At 37.3% G+C, this 24,448-nt stretch overlaps 1 protein-coding gene across 3 annotated transcripts in view; it reads right to left on the bottom strand.

Moving 5' to 3' along the window:
- Positions 1 to 22,246, bottom strand: part of UBE2T (ubiquitin conjugating enzyme E2 T) — a 30,533-nt gene extending 8,287 nt beyond the window's left edge. Inside the window, exons 1-3 of one of the 3 annotated variants that reach the window (XM_012520995.3) lie at positions 22,171 to 22,246; positions 4,294 to 4,464; positions 3,633 to 3,702 (exon numbers count right to left, since the gene is read on the bottom strand). In XM_012520995.3, coding sequence (XP_012376449.1) covers positions 3,633 to 3,702; positions 4,294 to 4,402 — 179 coding nt within the window. In that variant the 5' untranslated portion in view covers positions 4,403 to 4,464; positions 22,171 to 22,246. Of the gene's footprint in view, positions 1 to 3,632; positions 3,703 to 4,293; positions 4,465 to 9,824; positions 11,231 to 22,156 lie in introns of those variants that run through there. The other 2 variants (XM_012520994.3, XM_004481920.5) reach the window with 2 other exon arrangements.
- Between the last annotated feature and the right edge of the window lie 2,202 nt (positions 22,247 to 24,448).

Below are 24,448 nucleotides of genomic sequence, written 5' to 3' on the forward strand. Positions count from 1 at the left end.
CAGAGAGTCTACAACTGCAAGTAAGAGAGCCCCATCCATCAGCCATATGGGATCGAAGTCCCCTCTCAATTAGAGGTGGAGTGGGCATCACCATCCCAGAAACCTCAGGACTGGAGAATAAAATATGGACTAGAGTAGACATACTGGTATTCTACTATAGACTTATTGTGATTCTAGCAATGGAAGAAGTTATATCATTGATATGGAGACAGTGGTCTGTAGAGGTGCTGAAGTCAGGGAGAGGGAAAAAAAGGTGTAATATGGGGGCATTTTCAGGACTTGGAATTGACCTGAATAACATTGCAATGACAGATACAGGCCATTAATGGCAATGTTTTAAAGTGTGTTCATTAATTGCAATGAATATAAAACACTAATGAAAGAAGTTGTTAATGTGGGGAAAAAGTGGGAGGTGTGGGGAGTGGGGCATATGGGAATCCTTTATATATATATATATATATTTTATAACTTTTTTAAAAAATTTTATATTTTTTCTTCCCCTCCTCCTCCCCCACCCTACTGTTTTTTCTGTCTGTGTCCATTCGCTGTGTGATCTTCTGTATCTATTTCTCTTTTTCTCTTCTCATCTCTTTCTCCTCTAGGATTCACAGAGATTAGATCCTGGGGACCTCTGATGTGGAGAGCATTTCCCTGTAAATTGTGCCACCTCAGTCTGGTCTCTGCTGCGCTCCACCTTGACTCTCCCCTTCATCTCTCTTTTGTTGCGTCATTATCTTGCATGACCCACTAGTAGGCACTGGCTCACTGCACGTGCACTCAGTTTGCTGTGCAGGCACTGGGCTAGCCACGTGGGCACTGGCTTGCTGCACGGGCACTGGTTTGCTGCGCAGGCACTGGTTCACCATGCGGGCACTCATGCAGGCACTTGGCTCACCATGTGGGCACTCAGTTTGCCACAAGGGCACTCGCATGGGCACTTGGTTCACCTCACAGCCACTGGCTCACCATGCAGGCACTCAGGTGGGCACTCGGCTCACCATGCGAACACTGGCTTGCTGCACAGGCACTCGGCTCACTAAGTGGACACTCGGCTCACTGCAGGGGCACTGGCTTGCTGTGCAGCCACACTTTCTTTTCTTTTTCACCAGGAGACCCCAGGGATCAAACCTAGGTCCTCCCATATGGTAAGGTGGAGGCCTTATCACTTGAGCCACATCTGCTTCCCCCCTTATATTTTTTTATGTAACACTTTATGTAATCTAAATATCTTTTAAAAATAAATAAAAAATATATTAAAAAAAAACGTATTATAAAGTTATATTGGTCAAAACAGCATGGTACTGGCAAAAAGACACATATAGCGACCACTGGAATCAAATTGGGAGTTCAGACATAGACCCTCACATCTACAGCCAAGTGATTTTTGACAAGGCTGCCAAGTCTACTCAATTGGGAAAGAATAATGTCTTCAACATATGGTGCTGGGAAAACTGGATATCCATATGTAAAAGAATGAAAGAGGGCGCCTATCTCACACAATATAAAAAACTAACTCAAAATGGTTCAAAACCCTAAATATATAAGAGCCAGGAGTATAAAACTCCTAGAAGAAAATGTAGAGAAGCATCCTCAAGATCTTACGATAGGCAATGGCTTCTTGGACTTTACACCCAAAGCATAAGCAAAAAAGAAAAAATAGATAAATGGGACCTCCTCAAAATTAAAACCTTTTGGGTATCAAAGGATTTTGTCACAAAAGTGAAAAGACAACCTACACAACGGTAGAAAATATTTGGAAACCACATATCTGATAAGGGTTTAATATACAGAACTAAAACTGCAATAAAAAGACAAACACAATATAAAAATGGGCAAAAGACTTGAATAGATGTTTCTCTAAAGAGCATATACAAACGGCTAACATCACTAGCTATTAGCAAAATGCAAATCAAAACCACAATGAGATATTTCACATCCACTCTAATTGCTACCTTTAAAAAAAACAGAAAATTACAAGTGTTGGAGAGGATGTAGAGAAATAGGAACACTCATTCATTGTTGGTGGGAGTGTAAAATGGTGCAGCTACTGTGGAAGACAGTTTGACAGTTCCTCAGGAAGCTAAATATAGAATTACCATATGACCTGGGAATCCTACTACTAGGTATATAGTTAAGAAGAACTGAAAGCAAGGACTTGAACAGATATTTGCATACCAATGTTCACAATGCCATTAGTCACAATTGCCAAAAGATGCAAGCAACCTACGTGTTCACTAACTGATAAACTGATAAACAATATATATATATATGATGGAATATTATTCAGCTGAAAAAGGAATAAAGTCCTGATGCATGTGACAACATGGATAAACCTTGAAGACGTTATGCTGACTGAAACAAGCCAGACGCAAAAGGACAAATACTGTATGATCTCACTGATATAATGAATTATAATAAGCAAATTCTAGCACATTATTGAGTGTAATTAACAGCACTTAATTATGTATATGAATGTGGTTGAAAGGGGAGGTTTGGGGTCATGTATATTACTAGACTGAAAGTTAGAAAATAAAACATGGGACTGTATAACATAGTGAACCCTATTATGGCTGATGGACTGGGGTTAATTGTACAAGAATGTTCTTTCATGAATTATAGCAAATATATAACACTAATACAAGGTGTTAATAATAGAGTGGTATATGGGGAAAAATACATGTAATGTAAACTATGAACTATAGTGAATAGTACTATTTTAATATTCTTTTTTCATTTCTAACTAAAGTACCACACTAATACAAAGTATCAACAATGGGGGGGGTATATGGGAAAGCTGTATTTTTACATGACTCTTCGGAACAAATCCTCTAATTAAAAAAAGAACATCAACGCTGGTATTACCAAAGGTAGCCTTTGGGAGGCAAATCTTCTGTCCCCCAAATTTTATTATGAAAATTTTCAAACAATAAGAAAAGTTGAAATAGTATTAACACCCATATACCTACCACCAAGATTCAAGCCTCTTCACCCACTAAATACTTTAGCACATATCTCATAAAGGTAAGATATTCTCCTATTTAAGTGCAATCCTACTATTACAACCATGATAAATTTAAAATAATCCCAATATTATTTAGTCCATATTCAGATCTCCTTCAAGGCTCCAAAAATGTTTTTTATAATTATTAAGTGCAGGGTCCATAAAGATTTATACACTGCATTTAGTTATTATGCCTCTTTAGTAAGAAATAAATATTATCAAGTTCACAGACTATTTTCAGAACTGATGTACCACATGATTACGCTACCTCTCTCAGGATTTTAACAAGTTTGGCCAGGATCTGACCTGTTAAATAGATGTTTATATTTCAACAAGTAGATATTCATTTGTTCCTTTCCCCATTCTGCACAGACTACCGCCACTGCAAATTATCTAATTAGAGCCTTAAAGGAAAGCTGACTTAAAAGGGCTTTAGACATAATCTAGACCATTATTTAGAGAAGGAAACCAAACTCCAAAGAGATAAAATAACTTGCCCAAGGTCACATTAAGACCTAGGATTAAATCCCAGTTCCTTTAATCCCTCAATTTAATGCTTTATCTACTACATTGCTTTGTATTCCAATAACTACATTTAACCCTGTAGGTTTACAATCAAATTCACACTAACCTCTCAGGAACGATAACTTCCAGCTTGAAAATACCTTTTTCATAAGGAGTGTTGGCCCCACCTAGTATCTCTTAAAAGAAAAGAAAAAGTTAAAAGAGAATCAGACGATTTAACCACACTATATGGACCAAAGGTGGCCTATGGTCCTAATAGAGAAACTGGGTCTAGGTCAATAATTCACTCTCAGGGCTTCAACAAGTCCACATGCAATGCACCATGATACTGATGTACCCCAAAAGTTGATGGTGTCAAAGGAAGGACATACAAAAGATCTAAAACAGAAGATAAAAAATGCTGATCACAGACCAAATAACAATCTGCAATTTTGTTTTGTTTGGACTGCAGTATTCTAATCATTTACATTTTCTGCCTAGCCTCACAGACATTTGAGATGGTGATCTTTGGTGTAAACACTGCTTCAAAGCAGATGCACATATCTTGGCCATAAATTAGCAAAAAGTGTAATAAAAGGCCAAAGAAGTAAGAAATGTCAAGTAAATCTTCTATGAATGCAAACAAATTAGGACAGAATGATGGTGGGGCACTTTGAGATGAAATTGCTCCATACTTTAGAATAAGACAAAAATGTCTAAATTTCAGCACAGTATCTTTAATAAGGTCATGACTCTCATCTTAGGCACGTTGTAATAATGATACCCACGAGCTCGCAGATCATCCATTTGGTCCTTTTCTTGCCAGCATGTGATGCCTGGAGGTGGTTCTGTGGCTAACAGGTCCAGCTCCCTCTTCAGACGTGAAAATCTCTGCATGATCCCCAAGTAGAAGAACCACACACAGTTTACCACTCCACACTTAGAGCTAGCTGGGTTCACTAGGGGAGAAAGGGGAAACAATGAAATAGCAATAGTTACTGTGGAGTTTTCAGCACACGGTTTCAATTTGGTGAAGGACAAATAGATTCCTCTTATTAATCCCTATCCTGACAAGGAAATCTGAGTTTTTAAAAATTTCCTTCTTGTGAAAGTATTATCTATTCAACCAAATAAATTTAAAAATGAATTTTAAAAATGTACAAAAGTTCTATAAACAAAAACAATAAAAGTTTTTAATCAATGTCTATTTCCACTGATTAATTATAAACTCACAAGGACTGGGCCTAGGACTGATTTTGCTCACCACTGTACCCTTGGCATGCCTGGTACAGTAAGACACTTGATAAATAGCTGTGTGACAAAGTCTATACATACTTTGCAAGGAAAATAATAGAGATATTTATAAACTAATGCTTAAATGTCTAAGGTTCATTCCACGTATTATAGATTCCACATCCTCCCAGTTCTTAAGGGATTTATTATTCCATTTCTCTCTAGCATTTCCAATCTGTCCTTCTTACCATCATCATTCAAATCTGCTCTAAGCCTCTTTCAATGAAAACACCCACACATATATCCACTCAACATCCCTCTCAACTCTAGTTCTTCCTCTATTTACTAGACAGACAAAGGATATGAATCCTTTGATATATGTTATAAATACCACCTCCACTTTGTGGCTTGTCTTTTCACTTTATTTATGATGACTTTTGATGAACACACTCTTAATGTTAATGTAATCAACTGAAATTTTTTTCATTTACATTTGCATTTGTTGTATATTAAGAAATTTTTTTCTTACCCCCCAACTTAAAAGATATTTTCCTACATTTTATTTTTTAAAATTTTTAAAAAAGATTTTTCATTTATTTCTCTCCCCTTCCCCACCCCATTGCTCTTTGTGTCCATTCACTGTGCTTCTTTTCCTACATTTTAAAAAAGTGTTTTATAATTATGCCGTTCACATTTATGTCTTCAACCCATTGGGAACTGTTTTTTTGGTATGGTGTAAGATTGGAGTCCAATATTAATTTTACCCCTATCTTTATAACCAATTGTCCTAGCACCATTTATTGAAAAGTCTACACTTTCCCTGCTGATACTCTTATAAATTAAATTTTCACATATGTGTGATCAGTTTGGAACTCTAATTAGTTCCACTGGTCAAACAGATAATCCTTGTACCAATACACCACTGTTTTAAGTCAAGTTCCTCCACCTTGTTCTTTTTCTTCAGTAATGTCTTGGCTATTCTTGGCCTGTAACCTTCCATATACATTTTAGAATCAGCTCATAAAAATCCATGAACTTACATACACACTGAATCCTGTTGTGATATGGAGTGCAATTGCATTGACTCTACAGATCAGTTTGGGGAATACAGACATCTTTGTGATATTGAATTCTGTAATCCATGGACATGATATATTTTTATGTATTCAAGTCTTTTGTGATGATTTTCAATAGTTTTACCATGTTCTCTCTAAAGGTTTTATCTGGCTTTTGTTAGATTTATACCTAAGTACTTCACATTGCTTATCTTGTTAAAAACTTTTATGTTTTTTGTCTTACCAGAGTACATACATATAATTGATTTTAAACCAAATCTTAGTAATGTTAATGATGAATCTATTTGGTGGGTGGAGTGAGGTCATTCAACATAGCAAATCACACCATCCAAAATAATCAGTTTGATTTCTTACTTTCCAATCCTTTTCCTTGCCTTCTTATTCTGGCTATAACTTCCAGCACAATGTTGCAATAGCTGGTATTCTTGCCCTATTTCTAACCTTAAAGAGCAAGCCCTCAATATTATGCTTATAGATAAGAATTATACTATAATTCTCCTTTCTCATTTTGTTCTTATCAAGTATAGGCATCAAGGTTATGCTAGGCTCCTAAAATGAGTTAGGGACTGTTGTCTATTTACATATTGCAGAATAGTCTATTAAGATTGAAATTATTTATTCCTAGGATATTTGGCAGAATTCCATCTGCCAAATAACAGTGTTTTCACTAGAAAAGTTTTAACTACAAATACAAGTTCTTGAAATATTACAGTATTATTTGAGATTTCTGTTACTTCTTTAGTCAATTTTGGCAAGTTCAAAATTCCCAGGAATATATTTCACCCAGTTTTAAATTTAGCTGTAAAAAATTATCTTTTCAATCTTTGCAGCATTTATGGTTATGCTTCTATTTTCATTTCTAACAATGTTTATCTGGGCCATCTTTTTTTATTCTTTGATCAATCTTGCCAAGCATGTGTCAATCTTAGTCTTTGCAAAGAACATTTTATAGTTCTATCTGAAATGTATTTTCTATTTCAATAATTTTGACTATCTTTTCAACTTTTCAAATGTAAATTGTATGCTTAATTTTTTTGTCTTTTTCTTTTTAATTGTAAACATTTAAGACCTGCACCCCAATGTTCTGATTTGTAGATAATTCTTTATTCTTCTATTCTCAATGTTCTAAATTGTATTATTTCTTCTTTGATACATCAATTTTTAGAAAAAGGTTCCTAATCTTTAAACAGGCAGGGGTTTTCTAGTAATATTTTCTATTATTTCTAATATACAGTTAGAGAACACTTGTTGATATCTTAGTTATTTGGGGCAGTGTTCTATATATGTATATGCCTACTAGATAAGTTGGGTTTTTTTTGGTCTTTTTTTTTATAGATAAGTTGTTAATTGTATTGTTGAAATTTTCTACATTGTCACTGATTTTTTCCTTGTATGATATACTGATTGTTGAAAGAAATGTTTAATTGATAATAGATCATTCTGATGGTAAGTCTGTCATTTCTCCTTGTAGTTTTGTAAATTTTTGCTTATATTTTTAGGCTACACTATTAGATACATACAAGCTCAGAAATGTTGCATATTCCTAGAAAAGTATAGTTTTTAATCACTATTTCTGAAACCTGTTTTCTAGTAATGGTTTTCCTTATGTAAATTTTGAACTAAAGCTATCCGAGCTTTCTTCTGATTGGTATTTCCCTGAGATAATATTTTCCATCCTTTAATTTTTAACCTTTCTGTATCTCTAGGCTATAGATGTTCCTGTTATATATACCTTGATTTTAACAATCCATTATCTAATATATTCTAATCCAGGCGTTCCTAACCTTTTTTGTTCCACAGATCCCTTTGCCAGTTAAGTGAAAACCATGTACATGTACCCCTTCTCAGAATGTATGTAGCAGCTGACAGTTTTCCAAATAGCACTGGGTCTAACATTTATTGTAATTTCAAAGTATGATGAGCGTGATTTTTTGAGATGTGCAATTGTAATGTGATATGAAATGAATACTACTATAATTTATTTTACATACATTCGTAAGTGAAGGAAATGCTAGATTTCAGTTAGAAAATAAAGCTACTAAGTTGTTTTTTCAATTCAAGCTCATGGACCACCCTGAAATCTTTCCATGCATCCCTTGGGTGGGGGGAGAGGGAGGATCTGTGGAACCCCGGTTAAGAACCCCTGGTCTAATCTATATCTTTTAATGGGTATATTTAGCACATTTACATTTTTTTTCTCTCCCCTTCCTCCCCACCACCACCAGCAACCACTTGTCTGCTCTCTGTGTTCATTTGCTGTGTGTTCTTCTGTGTTCACTTGCATTCTTGTCATTGGCACCAGGCATCTGTGTCTCTTTTTTGTTGTGTCATCTTGCTGAGTCAGCTCCCCATGTGTGTGGCGCCACTCCTGGGCAGGCTGTGCTTTTTTTGCACAGGGCGGCTCTCCTTGCAAGGTGCAATCCTTGTGCGTGGGGCTCCCCTATGCAAGGGGCACCCCTGTGTGGCACGGCACTCCTTGTGTGCATCAGCACTGAGCACCACACGGGTCAGGAGGCCCTGGGTTTGAACCCTGGACCTCCCATATGGTAGGCGGATGCTCTACCAGTTGAAACAAATCCACTTCCCACATTTACATTTATCAATTCATCAGTTATCTACTGCTGCAAAACCACCTAAAACTTAGTGACATAAACCAACCATTGTTTTTATTTGTTTATAATTCTGAGTCAGTAATTTGAGCTGGACTCAGCCAAGCAATTCTTTTGTTGGTCTTAAGTGAAATTATTCATGTTGCTGCAGTCATGTGGAAGATCATCCATTGGCAGCAGACTGGACTAGGAGGCTAGGCTGGGATGTTGCATCTCTATTCCACTTCTAAATGGGAGCAATGGCAAAATCACATTGTAAAGGGGCATACAGACAGAGTTGGAAGGAATTATAGCCATCTTTGTAAATAATCTAGTCTAGCACAGTAATAATTACTGACAGGTTTAGCTTTATCCCTACTATCTCATTTGTATTTTCTCTTTTTCTATGTTTCTTTTTCTCTTTTAGATTGATTTATATTCTCATTCCATTTCTTTCCTTACTAGTTTGGAAATTATACCCTTGCTTGTGGTATTATTTTTTTAAAGATTTTATTTATTTCTCCTCACCCCCTTGTTGTTTGCATTTGTTGTGTCTGCTTGTTGTGTGCTGGTCATCTTTTTTTTTTAGAAGGCACCAGGAACTGAACCTGGGAAACTTCATGTGGGAGGGAGGCACCTAATCACTTGCCACCTCCACTCCCTGCTTTGTTGTATCTCTCATTATGTTTTTCCTCCATGTGTTTTTTGTTGCATCACCTTGTTGCATCAGTTCGCTGAACCAGCCCAGCTGACTATCTTGCTAGTCTTCTTTAGGGGGCACTGGGAAACAAACCCAGACTTCCCATGTGGTAGGCAGGAGTTCAATTGTTTGAGCCACATCTGCTTTCCTGTGTTATTTTTAAAAATTACTAGGGGAGCTGATGTAGGTCACGTGGTTGAGCCCTGCTTCCCATGTATGAGGTCCTGGGTTCGATCCCCAGTACCTCCTAAAAACAAAACAAATAAATGAAAAAACCAACTCTAACTGGGGAGCAGATATAGCTCAGTGGTTGACAGTCTGTTTCCTAGATAAGAGGTCCTGGGTTCAATCCCCAGTACCTCCTTAAAAAAAATTAATTGGGAAGCACATGTGGCTCAAGCAGTTGGGTGCCTGCCTACCACAGAGACATAGAGAGCAGCTAGCTAGTGTAAACAATGGGGTGAGGGGGGAGAAGAAATAAATTTTAAAAATAAATCTTTTTAAAAAATTACCGTATAGATTTTAACCAGTATTTATAACTTATTGAAGTTGAAAGCTAACCTTTTATACTCCCCCCAATCAACACAAGGACTGTAGAATGATTTAACTCTGATCACACACACCCACTTTTGATTTGTTATTATGTTTTAATCTAAATCTTTTTAAAACCCAATGAGATAATAATTATTTTATATAGCCAGAGTTTGTTTAGATTTACTTACATATTCATAATTTTCTTGTTCATCTTTCCTTCTTGTAACTCGAATCTTCCATTCAGGATCACTTTCCTTCCACTTGAAGTACTTTTGTGAGGGTCTGATGGTGGCAAACTCAGTTTGTGTATGCGTGACATGTTTTTATTTGGCTTTGGTTCTTATATTTTCTTTTGGCACATAGAAGATATTCCATTTTCTTATAGTTTCCAGTGTTGCAATTAAGAAGTCAGCTGTCAGTCTATTTGTTCTTTGAGGTTTTATTTAAAAACCACTGATGTTTTGAAGTTCTACTGTCATTGTCTAGGTATGTATTCTTTTTACCTGTCCTTGAGATTCATTGGATTTCATGAATTGAAGAGTTTTGGGAAAAAATCACCCATTGTATCTACAAATCTGCCTCTGTTCAAGTCTCCTTCACTCCTGGAACTCTAATTGGCATATGAAAACTTCTCATTTTCTCCTCTATGTAGTCTAATCTTTTTTTTTTTTTTAATAAATTTTATTGAAATATATCATTCACAGATGAACATACACAAACAATAAGTGTATAGTAAAAGTTGTGAACTTAAACATGCATAGCATCATACAGGGTCCCCATATATCACCCCACCACCAACACCTTGCATTGCTGTAAAATATTTGTTTAAAAACAACAACTGAGGGAGTGCTGAGTTCCTAGCCAGGGGAGCTCTATCACAGTCTCTAAAGGAACAGCAACAATCCCCCAAGTGCAAGAGCAAAGACCAAAATAGAATGAAGGTCCAACAATGAGCCCTTGATACTAATGACTATGCTTGTGAGCCTGTGCACCTGAAATAAGAACAAGGCCTAGAGCTGCAGGGTGCCTAAGAGTTACCTCCTGAGAGCCTCCGTGTTGCTCAAATGTGGCCAGTCTCGAAGCCAAACTCAGCATGTAAATGCATTGCCTTCCCCCCAGCATGGGACATGACTCCTGGAGATGAGCCTCCCTGGCATCAAGGGATTACTATCATGTACCAGCTGATGATGTGACTAGAAACTGACCTTGAATAAAAGGGTCAACTTGGACCAGCAGAATATCTCAGTCTACATATAATACCAGGAGTTAAAAATGCTTTTTGAGCTGAATCAAGGGGGAAATGGAAAGGACAAATGAGTTTATATGGCTATGAGTCTCCAAAAAGAGCCAGGAGGTTATCAGAGGGGTCCCAGAGATAGATAAAGTAGATACAACCCCGAGTATTGGTTCTTCTGAGGGCTACAGAGACCCACAGGTTCTATGGTCATGGCATATGGAGTTCAGTGCCATGTCAGTTGGCCCTTCTTTGGAGTTTGTGTTTCTGTGTGATGGAGCTGGACTCAGATGTGATCTTTCTTCACAAGCCTCTCCTGTTACTTTTACCAGAACTGTAGTTGGTGCTGGGGTTTAATATATACCCAGGGGATCTGAATCTCTGGACTGACCATATGATAGCCAGGCCCTGAGGCTCAACAATCTTCAGCTCCTACACTCTGATTTATTGGACTTACCCCCTCAGCTAACATGGAGTTGAAGAAGGTCAACCACCATACCATGGAGGCAAGAATGCTTACAACTGTAAGCAGGAGGATTGCATCCAGTATCCATGTGGACTCTAAGCCCCCTCTTGACATAGATGTGGAGTGGACACAACCATTCCAAGGTCCACAGGATGGAGGAATAGAATATGGATTAGAGTGGACTTACTGATATTCTATTCATGAACTATAATGATTAGTAATCAAACAAAATGTGGCATTGGTGTGGAGAAAGTGGCCATGGTGGCTACTGGGTGTGGGGAATGGGAGGAAGAGATGAGATGTGGAGGCGTTTTCAGGACTTAGAGTTGTCCTGGGTGATGCTGCAGGGACAGCTACCAGACATTGGATGTCCTCCCACGGCCCACTGGGTGGAACGTGGGAGAGTGTGGGCTATGATGTGGATCACTGACCACGAGGTGCAGTGGTGCTCAGAGATGTATTCACCAAATTCTATGAATATCTCATGATGATGGACGAGATTGTTGCTGTGGGGGGAGGAGTGGGGTGAGAGGGGTGGGGGGTATATGGGGACCTCATATATTTTTAATGTAATATTAAAAAAATAAAGACAAAAAAAGTTAGAAAAAAAATAATAAAATAAAATAAAATATTTTAAAACTATGAAAAAAGGTACTAACTATCGCTTAAAACTATGAAAAAAGGTACTAACTATAGCCCACAGGTCACATTTGGTGCATTTTTCCCCCAACCCACCGTATTATTAATACTCTGTATTACTATTACACATCATTATAGTCCATGAGAGAATGTTCTCATATTTGTCCTGGTAACCAACCACCGTCCATCTTCCACCACTGGATTCCCTGTGTTATACAGCCCTATGATTTGTACAATCCATTCAAAGTAAACACTCAGTGGCTCTCATTTTCATCAGAGTTGTGCTGTTATCATCTCAGTCAATTTTAGAACATTTTCATTACTCCAGAGGAAAAATCTCAACTCCTTTCTACTCCCTATAGTTGTCCCTTAGAATTGATATATCTTGCCATTGCTGTAAAAATATTACAATATTACTGCTATTGTCCATAAGTTACATTAGTTGTAACTTTCCTGTGTATTACCATATTCCTAGCACTTTGTAAAAGAACATTCTTTATAGTATTATCTGTGGTCTTCATCCACCACCGAAATCATTGTTATACATGCCCTATTCTCCAGTTTCCTTTCAAATGACATTTATGTCCACAGGCTACTCCTTTCAACCACAATCTCATTTATAAATCCGTAGTGTTAAACTTACTCTAATGTGTTACCATCAACTCTATTCACTTCCAACTTTTACAGCAAACCTTATTAAAAATTCTACATACTTTGAGCATTATCTCCCATTTCAACTCACATTCTATTTCTTATTTCCTGGAACCTATACTCTAGAGTTTATCTCTGTGAGTTTACTCATCGCATTTAGTTCACATTAGTGAGACCATACAATATTTGACCTTTTGAGCCTGGCTTATTTCACTCAACATGATATCCTCAAGGTTCATCCATATTGTTACATGTATCCTGATTTCATTCCTTCTTACAGCTGAATAGTATTCCATTATATGTATATATGCCACATTTTGTTTAGCCATACATCAGTTGATAGACATTTGGGCTGTTTCCATATTTTAGCAATTGTGAATAATGCTACTATGATCATCGGTGTGCAAATGTCAGTTTGTGTCCTTGCTTTTAGTTCTTCTGAATATATTCCTAGTTAATGGGATTGCTGGCTTATATAGGAGTTCTATATTCAGCTTCTTGAGGTACTACCAAACTATCTTCCAGAAAGGCTTCACTACTCTTCATTCCCACCAACAGTGAAGGAGTGTCCCTAATTCTCCGCATCCTCTACAGCACTTGTAGTTTTCTGTTGTTTCGATGATGGCCATTCTCTAAGGTGTGTAGTTTTGATCTGCATTTCCCTAGCAGCTAGTGATGCTGAACATTTTTTCACATTGTGTTGGGCCATCTGTATTTCCTCTTTGGAGAAATGCCTATTTAAGTCTTTTGCCCATTTAAAAATTGTGGTGCTTGTTTTTTCATTGTTGAGTTGTATGATCTCTTTATATAACATGGAAATCAAACCTTTGTTGGATATGTGGTTTCCAAGTATTTTCTCCCATTGAGTTGACTGCCTTTTTACTTTCTTGACAAAGTCTTTTGAAGAACAAAAGTGTTTTAATTTTTAGGAGGTCCCATTTATCTATTTTTTCTTTCATTGTTTGTGCTTTGGGTGTAAAGTTTAAGAAATTACCACTTACCACAAAATCTTGAAAAATTTTCCCTACCTTTTCTTCTATAAGTTTTATAGTTGTAGCTTTTATATTTAGGTCTCTGATCTATTTTGAGTTACTTTTTGATAAGATGTGAAATAAGGGTCCTCTTTCTGTCTTTTGGATATACATATCCAGTTCTCCTAGCACCACTTGTTAAAATTACTGTTCTGGCTCAGCTGGGTGGGCTTGACAATTTGTCAAAAATCGCTCGACTACAGATGTGAGGGTTTGAGTCTTGATTCAGTTGCACTGGTCAATGTCTATCTTTATGACAGTACCATGCTGATTTACCACTGTAGCTAAATAACATGCTTTAGAGTCCTCCAACTTCCTTCTTTCAAAAGACATTTTTGGGATATTCTGGTCTCCTTACCCTTCAAAATAAATTTGATAATTGGCTTTTCTATTTCTGTAAAAAAGGCTGTCAGGATTTTATTAGGATTGCATTGAATTTGTAAATCAGTCTGGGTAGAATTGATATCTTAGCATTATTTAGTCTTTTAATCCATGAACACAAATGTCATTCTTTCCATTTATTTAGGTCTTCTTTGGTTACTTTTAAAAATGTTTTGTAGTTTTCTGAATACAAGTCCTTTATGTCCTTAGCTAAGTTTATTCCAAATACTTGATTCTTTTGATCATTATTATAAATGGAATTTTTTCTGACTCCCTCCTCAGACTGCTCATCAGTAATATATAGAAACGTTACTAATTTTTCTGTTACTGATTAATCTTGTGTCCTGCCACTTTGCTGAACCCATCTATTAGTTCTAATAGCTTTGCTATTGATTTTTCAGGATTTTCTAGATATAAAATCTAATCATCAGCAAACAGCTACCGTTTTACCTCTTTATTTGGGTGACTTTTATTTCTTTACCTTGCCTAACTGTTCTAGCTAGAACTTCTAGCACATTATTCAATAACTATGGTGACAGTGGGCATCATGTCTTGTTTCCAATCTCAGTAGAAAAGTTTTCAGTCTTTCACCATTGAGTACAATGGTAGCTGTGGATTTTTCATATTTGTACTTTATCATTTTGAGAAAGTTTCCTTCTATTCCTATATTTTGGAGTGTCTTTATTAAGAAAGGATGCTGTATTTTGTCAAATGCCTTTTCTGCTCAATTGAGAGCATCATGTGATTTTTCTTCAATTTATTAATGTGGTTTATTACACTAATTGTTTTTCTTGTGTTGAACACACTTGCATACCTGGGATAAAACCCATTTGATCTTGGTGTATAATTCTTTTAATGCATTTTTTAACTTGGTTTGCAAGTATTTTGTTGAGGATTTTTGTGTCTATATTCATTAGAAAAATGGTCTGTAATTTTCTTTTTTCATAGTTTTTAAAATCTGTTTTTGGTATTAGGGCTATGCTGGATCATAGAATGAATTTAGTAGTGTTCCTTCCTGTTCATTTTTTTTTTTAAGAGCCTGAGCAAGATTGGTAATGTATCGTCTTTGAATGATTGGTAGAATTCACCTGTGAAGCCATGTGGTCCCGGGTTTTTCATCTTTGGGAGGTTTATGATAACTGTTTCAATCTCTTTACTTGTGATAGGTTTGTTGAGATTTTCGATATCTTCTAGGGTCAGTATAGGTTGTTTGTGTTTCTAGGAATTTGTCCATTTCATCTATGTTGTCTAGTTTGTTGGCGTAGTTGTTCATAGCATCCTCTTATGATCTCTTTTATTTTTGTGGAGTCAGTGGTAATGTCCCCCCTTTCATTTCTGATTTTATTTATTACATCTTCTCTTTCTTTCATTGACAGTCTAGCTAAGGGGTTGTTGATTTTGTTGATCTTGAAGAATTAACTTTTGGTTTTGTTGATTCTGTTGTGGTTTTTTTGTTGTTGTTCTCAATTTCATTTATTTCTGCTCTGTTCTTCTTTATTTCCTTATTCTTTATTTCTTTCCTTCAGCTTGTTTTGGGATTAATTTGCTGTTCTTTTTCTAGTTCCTCCTGTTGTGCAGTTAGGTCTTTAATTTTAGTTCTTTCTTCTATTTTAATGTAAACACTGAGAGTTATAAATCTCCCTCTCAGCACTGCCTTTACTGTATTCCACAGGTTTTGATATATTGTGTTCTCATTTTCATTTGTCTCAAGACATTTACTGATTTCTCTTGCAATTTCTTCTTTGACCCACGAATTAAGTGTGCTGTTTAATCTCCATATATTTGTGAATTTTCCCTTTTTCCATCTGTTATTGATTTCCAGCTTCATTCCATCATGATCAGAGAAAGTGTTTTGTTTAATTTCAATCTTTTTAAATTTATTGAGACCTGTCTTATGACCTAACATCTGGTCTATCCTGGGGAAAGATCCATGAGCACTTGAAAAAAATGTTTATCCTGCTATTTTGAGGTATAATGCTATATAAATGTCTTTTAGGTCTAGTTCGTTTATCATATTATTCAAGCTCTGTTTCCTTATTTATCCTCTGTCCAGATGTTGTATACAATGCTGTATACTGTATAGTGGTGTACTGAAGTCTCCAACTATTATTATAGAGATGTCTATTTCTTCCTTCAGTTTTCCAGTGTGTGCCTCATGTGTCTTGAGGCACCCAGGTTAGGTATTCATTATATTTAGTTCTTCTAGGTGAATCACTCCTTTTATTACTATATAATGACCTTCCTTAATTTCTTATAACAGTTTTGCATTTAAAATCTATTTTGTCCAATATTAGTATCACTACTCCAGATCTTTTTTCATTTGAGCCATGTCTAACCTGTCCTTAAATCCATCCATAGTTTAATTTTAATTATTAAATTTTTGAGATATTCCGTTTCTACTTGCTTTTAAAATCTATATTATCATTTTTCTTGCTTTCAGAAGAAGTTTCAATACCTTCTTTTATTTCCTTAAATAAACTAAATGAAATTATTTCTATCTTGTGTTTGATAATTCAAATATATTATGATTTTTCAAGTCTGTTTCTACAAGTTTTTTAGCTGACTCTCACTCAATTTTGTAATTTTTTAATTTAGTACTCATGGAATTATATCTGGGATAACTCTCTGAGATTTGTGTTGAAGATGGGTTCTTTCAGAAAAAAACTGCACTTGCTGCTGACAGAAGGCTTGAGACACCATGAGCCCAAGATCATCTTAAACTAAAATTTCTTGAGATTATATAGACTGCCCAGGGAGAATGAATTAGATTGGAAACCTGTGTAAGTCAGCCAATGATTACAAATACTCAGGGGAGAGCCCTAAGCTGTTTTCCCCCAACCAGTGCCAAGGACTGAGATAGACCTTTACTATTACAGTGAACATACAGTACTTTGGGGATCCAATTTAGGAGAGAAGATATTTTTTAAACTCCCTGCCACTGGAAGGCCCTGGGTTGTTTTTTCCTGCTCTCCAAAGGACAATGAAAAGTTAAATTTCACCTGAATTGTACTCAGCAAATGCTCTCAAAAGAATAATATTTTTAATATTCCTCTTACCTCTATGAGGACCTGATTTTAGTAGAAATTCTGCCTGAGTATTTTGTTTTTATTTGCCTGTGTGTGTAGATTCATTTACAACATATTGTTTAATTTTTTAAAAGAACATTTTGTTGTTGTTATTTTCCAAAGGTTCAATAGGGGAAACTAGTCCATCATATTACCAGAAATAGTGTGGAGGTTTTCCTCTTTCATTCTCTTCATGGCCAAGAATTTTGGATTATCTAAACTAATGGTTTCTATTTCATGTCTCATGTTACTATCAGTCTACTATAATTTGTTCTACCCATCATTCTGATGAAACTGCTCTGTCAAGGAGCACTAATTATCTTTCTCTTGCTAAATTTAATGTACTCCTTTTAATCTATACCTTACTTCTGCAGTATCTATTGCTCATGTATCCACTTCTTAAAAATCCCCTTCCTTTGCCTCTAGGAACACTGCTTTCTCCTGTTTTTCCCACCCATCTAATCCCTCATTCACAAATTTCTCTTTCTTTGCCCCCTCCATAAATCCTGTTTTTTTCTAAGGTATTGCCATTAGTCTTGTTCTCATTCTATACTTTCTTACTATGTAGCTCCAGTTACTCTGAGAGTTTCAATATCACATTAAGAGTGAAGGCTCCCACATGTTTTCTCTAGACCAGATTCCTAGTCTGATTTTCTCTTCTTTTTTCAGTTGCCTACTGTTCATCTTCACCTAGATTTCCCCCAGCAAACTAAAAAAACAAAACATAATTGGAATCAAACTCACTGGTTTTCCTCAAAGGCCTACTCCTTTTCCTTTGTTCTTCATCTCAGTGAGTGGCACTTATAACTCAGCTGTCAAAGCCAGAAACCTAGAAACCATACTCACTTCTCCTCTTCCTTAGCTCTCATGCCAAGACTTAGTTACAAATAAACAGAGAAAAAAAGACATATTACACATAGAAGAAAAAGATAAAAAGAGAACAGACTTCTCAGAAGCAATGTATGTAAGAAGACAGTGGAACAACATCTTTGTTCCAAAGAACAAAGAAAAAAAAGAAAAAACTTGTTGTGAAAGGAAAAATTATTGACTTAGAAATATGTATCTGGCAAAAATTAAGGAGACACAAATGGAATAATAAGAAAACCTAAGAGTAAACCTTTGTGATCTTTGGTTAGGCAATACGTTCTCAGACACAACACCAAGAACACAAGTGACAGAAAAAATAAATTGGATTTCATCAAAATTATACTTTTGTACTTCAAAGGACACCACGGTGAAAGTGATAAGACAACAACTCAGAATTAGTAAAGATATATGCAAACCATGTACCCAATAAGGGACTTGTTTGTACCTAGAATGTATTTTAAAAATTCAATAATAAAAGACAAACAACTTAATTAGAAAATTGGCAAAATATCTGACTAGACACTTCTCCAAAGAAGATACACAAATGGCCTATAATCACATGAAAAGATGACCAACATCATTGTTCATTAGGGAAATGCAAATCAAAACCACAATGAGAAGGGAGGGGATGTAGCTCAATCAAGTGGTTTAGTGCCTGCTTCCTGTATGAGGTCCCGAGTTCAAGCCTGGTACCTCCTAAAAACAAAATAAATGGAAAAACCAACTCTCTCTGGGGAGTGAATATAGCTCAGTGGTAAAGCGCCTGCTTCCCATGTACGAGGTCCTGGGTTCAATCCCTTGTACCTCCTAAAACACACATACACACACACACAAAACTGGGCAAAAGACTTGAATACACATTGAACAACAAAAAAACACACAATGAGATACCACTTCACAACCACGAGGATGGCTATAATAAAAAAGACAGATAATACCAAGTATTGACGAGGATGTGGAGAAACTGGCACCCTCATCTACTGCTGGTGGGAATATAAAATGATGCAGTTGCTTTGGAAAACAGTCCGCAAGTTCCTCAACAGTTACCATATGATACAGAAAATTCTACGCTTACCCAAGAAAAATGAAAACACATGTCCACACAAAACCCTTACATGGGTGTTCACAGCAGCATTGTTCATGATAGCCCAAAAGTGGAAACAACCCAAATGTCCATCAGTTGATGAGTAGAGAAACAAAATCTGGTATACCCATACAAAGGAATATTAACCATAAAAAAGGGATGAAGTACTGATACATGCCAGAACATGGATGAGCCTTGAAAACATTATGCTAAGTGAAAAAAGCAAGGCACAAAAGGCCACATATTATATGATTCTATTTATGGAATGTCTAGAATAGGTAAATTCATAGAGATAGAAAACAGGTAAGTGGTTGTCAGGGGCTGGAGAAAGGGAGAATGAGGAGTAACTGCTAATGGGTGTGGATCCTTTTGGGGTAACGAAAATGAATAGTGAAAATGGTTGTACAACTCTGAATATGCTGAAAACCACTGAATTGTACACTTTAAATAGATGAATTGTATGGTATGTGAATTATATCTTAATAAAGTTGATATTAAAAAAACTGCAAAGAACACAAATATCCATTAGCAGGTGAACGGATCAACTGGCATATCTATGAAATAGAATACTAAAAAGAAATTAACTATTGATATACATGACATGGATGAATTTCAAAATAATCATTCTGAATGAAAGCAGGCAGACCAAAAAAAAAAGTATATACTGCATGGTTCCATTTATATAAAATTCTAGAAAATGTGATATAATGCAGATATGTAGTTGTATGGAGAAGTGGGGTTAGCAGGAAGTGATGGTTATCATCCGTATCTTGACTTTGGTAATAGATTCACAAGTATATATATATATATGTCAAAACTTATCAAATTGTGCACCTTAAGTATATCTCAATAAAGCTGATTTTAAAAATTATTGTAAAGAGCTAATCATTAAGTGCTACTCAGATGGAAATATGTAGCAAGTGAAACGTTCAAGAAAAGGATGGTTCTTATCCAGAAAACCCAAGTTTAGGATATACTGAACTTTGAGTTTCTCTAATGCTTGGATCTGAAAATAAAACCACATACACTTTATGAAGAAACAGGAAAATTTCATGCGTGAAATTATTTCATTGGGTACTCACCTTATAACAAAAATTATTCATAAACAACTATTTCTTTGAAATAAACTTTAGTAAAAATGGAAGGATTATTTGGATAACTATATAAATGACTTCAAATCTTGCATTTATTATAGCATCATTAAGGATCTGAATAGGTCACTTCCATTTCCAAATAATATTTTACAGCATTTTGCAAAGGAAAATAAATGCTGTAATAAATTCGGAGAGTCAAAAAGATCTCGAGAGACCCTCTTAAATTATATATATAATTAATAACTTGTTTTTCTTCCAATATATGGAAAGATCTTTGAAGGCAAGTCTCCTATTTTCTTTAATTTTTTTCTCTCCTTTGCTTATGTGAGTTCCTGGCTTAATAAGTTTTTGCAAGTAAGTGGTGAGAGAGAGACCTAATGGGGATGTTACGAGAAAAGGTTACCTTTTCAAGCAAGGCTTCACATGGGACACAGGGTCTTGGCATGGTCATTACATTTCAGGTCTGTTTCTCAAGTTTATACTTAAGAACTCAGTTTGGCAGCAAATCTAGATTCAGTGGGATTTAGCTGTATTAATCTATATCAAACTCACTTGAAAACGTTTCAATGTTAACAAAAAGGCCACTTTATTAACTTATAAAACTACATTAAACACTTTAATTCTCCATATTCTCTCCCTAATTTATTTCTATTTGGAAAACTAAATATAATCAGAAGATTATCAGGTGGGCATAGAGAGTTAGTTGGTTATAATTTATGATAATCATCTATCTAACCACAAAAATACATACAAAGGAGAACAAATTTGTGTATTGGCTGAGTCAAGACACTCCTGAATCCAGTTGCAGAGAGTAATTTTGGTCATTTGGTTCTCCTTTTCCTAATCTCCAGGCATGCTGCTCTCACCCTATTAACACACTTTCAGAAATATTTAAACAGAACTAAGAATACCATAGGTAAACCAATAAATTAAATAGAATCAATTACACTACAACAGCCTTTCATATAAATTATTCTTAAAGCTCCCAAAGTTCCTTAGTCACATCTCTCAAGACCATTATTTCATGGAACAATTTGCTTCACTAAATAATTAGCCTCATGTTTTGCATACAGATCATTACTGCTTTCTCAATAAGCATTCAGAAATCAACTACAATTAAAAAACTACCCGGAAGTATAAAGTGTATCTTTGTACAATACGAGAACACAGTGTAGAAAGGCATGGTAAAGGGATTCGAATTGGTGAGAATGAGCAAGGCAGTTTCTCACAGTAACATATTGGTACTTGCCACTCCTTGCCTCAAAAGCCATCAATTACTGCGCATTGTCTGGCATAAAGATTCTTCACAATCTAGAAACATCCCTTATTTCCAGGCTCATATCCTGTCTCTAATCCCCACAAATTTACACTTCAATTACACTGACCTATTCCCGGTGCTCAAAAGGTATGTACACATTGTTACAACTTCGGTCACACCTATAGGAGAATTAAATTACAGCTTCTTTCCCTTCTCTGGCCCTTTATTCCTTTCAAGCGTCACCCTTTCCGTGCTTCCTCATCTACATTTGTATCGTGCGTTGTAATTCATCTCACAGTTTCTCCACATTAGACGGAATTCCTTGATGGCAAGGATTTCGTCTTTTAAAAAATTTAAAAAATTTAAATATCCACAATGCCTAACCATATTCAGCCCTGTACTAAGTTTGAAGAACTCATGGGCGTAACGTGAGTTTTGGAGAAGAGGTTGAAGGCAGCAAAATAACAGCCTGCGCACACCCCTGCAGCGAGTACGGGGCAGTTATTCCTTTTCACAGCGGCAAACTTCCGTCGGCTGTGGCAGGAGGCTGTTGGCGGGAAGCTGGGAGGTCCGACCACAATCTGATTACATAAAATACCGTCAGTCTCGGGACAATAAAGGCTTTTCAGACGCTCTGTTTTCAGAAGAGAGGAAGCTCCCCTGGTAGGCAGAGACAGGACCCCAAGACGCACAGTCACCTCCTTAGGGGTGCGTTCTCTCAGCGGAGAAGCAGAACACTCCCCTTCTTACCTGCGCGGACTCACCTCGCGGCACAAGAACGCGCAGACCACCTAAGTACCCGCGCTGCAAAAGCGCGGACCGTTGGCGTCGCTCCGCCCCCCCGCCCCACGAACATTGCGATTGGCCCGCAGCGGGAGAGGAGCGCAGCCTCCTATTGGCCAGCGCTTGAGCCTGGCTTTCGCTCACACCGCCTTCAAATCCGAGCGCGCATGGCGAGGCCACTCAACCACTGAACAACCGGCTGCTCAGAACTAAGACGCTCGTCGGCTCTGTCCTGGCAGCACGACCTGGTGTGACCGGATGACAAATTCGGTTACGAGGTCGGCTGTTTGTCAGAACGGGAAAGAACTCTGAATATCTAATGGACGCCTGGCCCTAAGGGAGACGCTGTGGGAATTCAAAGATGAATGAGTCGGGGTCGTGCTGGGAGGCCGGGAGCTCTCAGCGTTTCTACTATCTGGCACTTCTCACCTCAGTGATGGTGATAATGCCTTCTATTTAAATCATTTTAGAGGGAAACGGACTTGGCCCAGTGGTTAGGGTGTCCGTCTACCACATGGGAGGTCCGAGGTTCAAACCCGGGACCTCCTTGACCCGTGTGGAGCTGGCCCATACGCAGTGCTGATGCGCGCAAGGAGTGCCCTGCCACGCAGGGGTGTCCCCGCGTAGGGGAGCCCCACGCACAAGGAGTGTGCCTGGTTAGGAGAGCCGCCCAGCGTGAAAGAAAGTGCAGCCCAAGAATGGCGTTGCCCACTCTTCCCGTGCCGCTGACGACAACAGAAGCGGACAAAGAAACAAGACGCAGCAAATAGACACAGAGAACAGACCCCGGGGGGGGGGGGGGGGGCCGGGAATAAATAAATCTTTAAAAAATTTTTTAAATAATTTTAGAGTTTTCAAAGGGCTGCGGTATGATTACCACTGATCCTCACAATAACCCTGTGAAGAAAGCCGCTTTTGGATTGTTAAAATGAGAATGGGTTTGTCCTAGTTCAAAAGTTCAAATTTGATTGCCTAATTTGGGCTTCCCAAAAGAGAAAATCAACAATCTTTGGGGTCCCCTTCCCACCCCAATCATAGGGAGTGGGGGCACCTCAGGACAATAATGATTTCGGCTTGATAACTTTATTCTCTACCGCCCTTCCCATGAATGTTCTCATGGGAGCATTCTGTAAGGTGGATTCTTTTCATTTGAGATGGTTTTTTCATATCATCCCACATTACTTTTTCCTTTTCTAACAACCCTCAGTGACTATTAGGGAATGCAGACTGACACAGTGGGTAAAAATAGTTTCATTTGGACTATGCCTCCTCAAGAGAGACACCAACAAATTAAGAGTGTATCCTGAAGCAGGTATCTTGGGAAAGGGGGAGACAGGACTATGTAGGAGGAACAATGAAAGGAACCAGAAATACTTAATCTGGACAGAGAAATCCATGATAGCTGTCTTTATTTTAAATATTTTTCACATGGAAGATTTTACTTCCTCAGTGGACACATCTAAAACTAATGGATGACTTTTCTGTAATCTAAAACGTCTTTAAAAATAAAGTTTAAAAAAATGTGTTGTAAAAGAAATAAATGAAACTAATGGATGAAAGTAAAAAGGATGCAAAATTTATCTCACTACAACATTCTGTCAATTAAAATAAAACATGGGAAGCGGATGTGGCTCAAGAAATAGAGCTTCTGCCTACCATATGGGAGGACCTGGGTTTGATCCCTGGGACCTCCTGGTGAAAAAGAAGAGAAAGTGTGCCTGCACAGCAAGCCAGTGCCTACATGAGTGCCCATGTGGTGAGCAAGTACCCACGCAAGTGCCCACATGGTGAGCCAGTGCTCTGTGCAAGTGAGTCACGCAGCAACATGATGACCCATCAAGAAAAAGACAAGGGGAGAGTCCAGGCAGAAACCAGGAACTTAGGTGACGCAATTGACAGGGAACCTCTCTCCCCATCAAAGGTCTCCAGGATTTTTTTTTTTTTTTTTTTTTTTTAATTTTTTTATTTTTTATTGACTTTGTAATAATATTACATTAAAAATATATATGTGAGGTCCCATTCAACCCCACCCCCCCACCCCCCCTCTCCCCCCCCCCAACAACACCCGTTCCCATCATCATGACACATCCACTGGATCCGGTAAGTACATCTCTGGGCACCTCTGCACCTCATATACATTGGTTCACATCATGGCCCACACTCTCCCCCATTCCATCATGTAGGCCCTGTGAGGACCCACAATGTCCGGTGATTACCTCTGAAGCACCATCCAGGGCAGCTCCATGTCCCGAAGACGCC

This window comes from Dasypus novemcinctus, chromosome 13, assembly GCF_030445035.2.
Source record: "Dasypus novemcinctus isolate mDasNov1 chromosome 13, mDasNov1.1.hap2, whole genome shotgun sequence".
In the NCBI taxonomy this organism is placed as follows: Eukaryota; Metazoa; Chordata; class Mammalia; order Cingulata; family Dasypodidae; genus Dasypus; species Dasypus novemcinctus.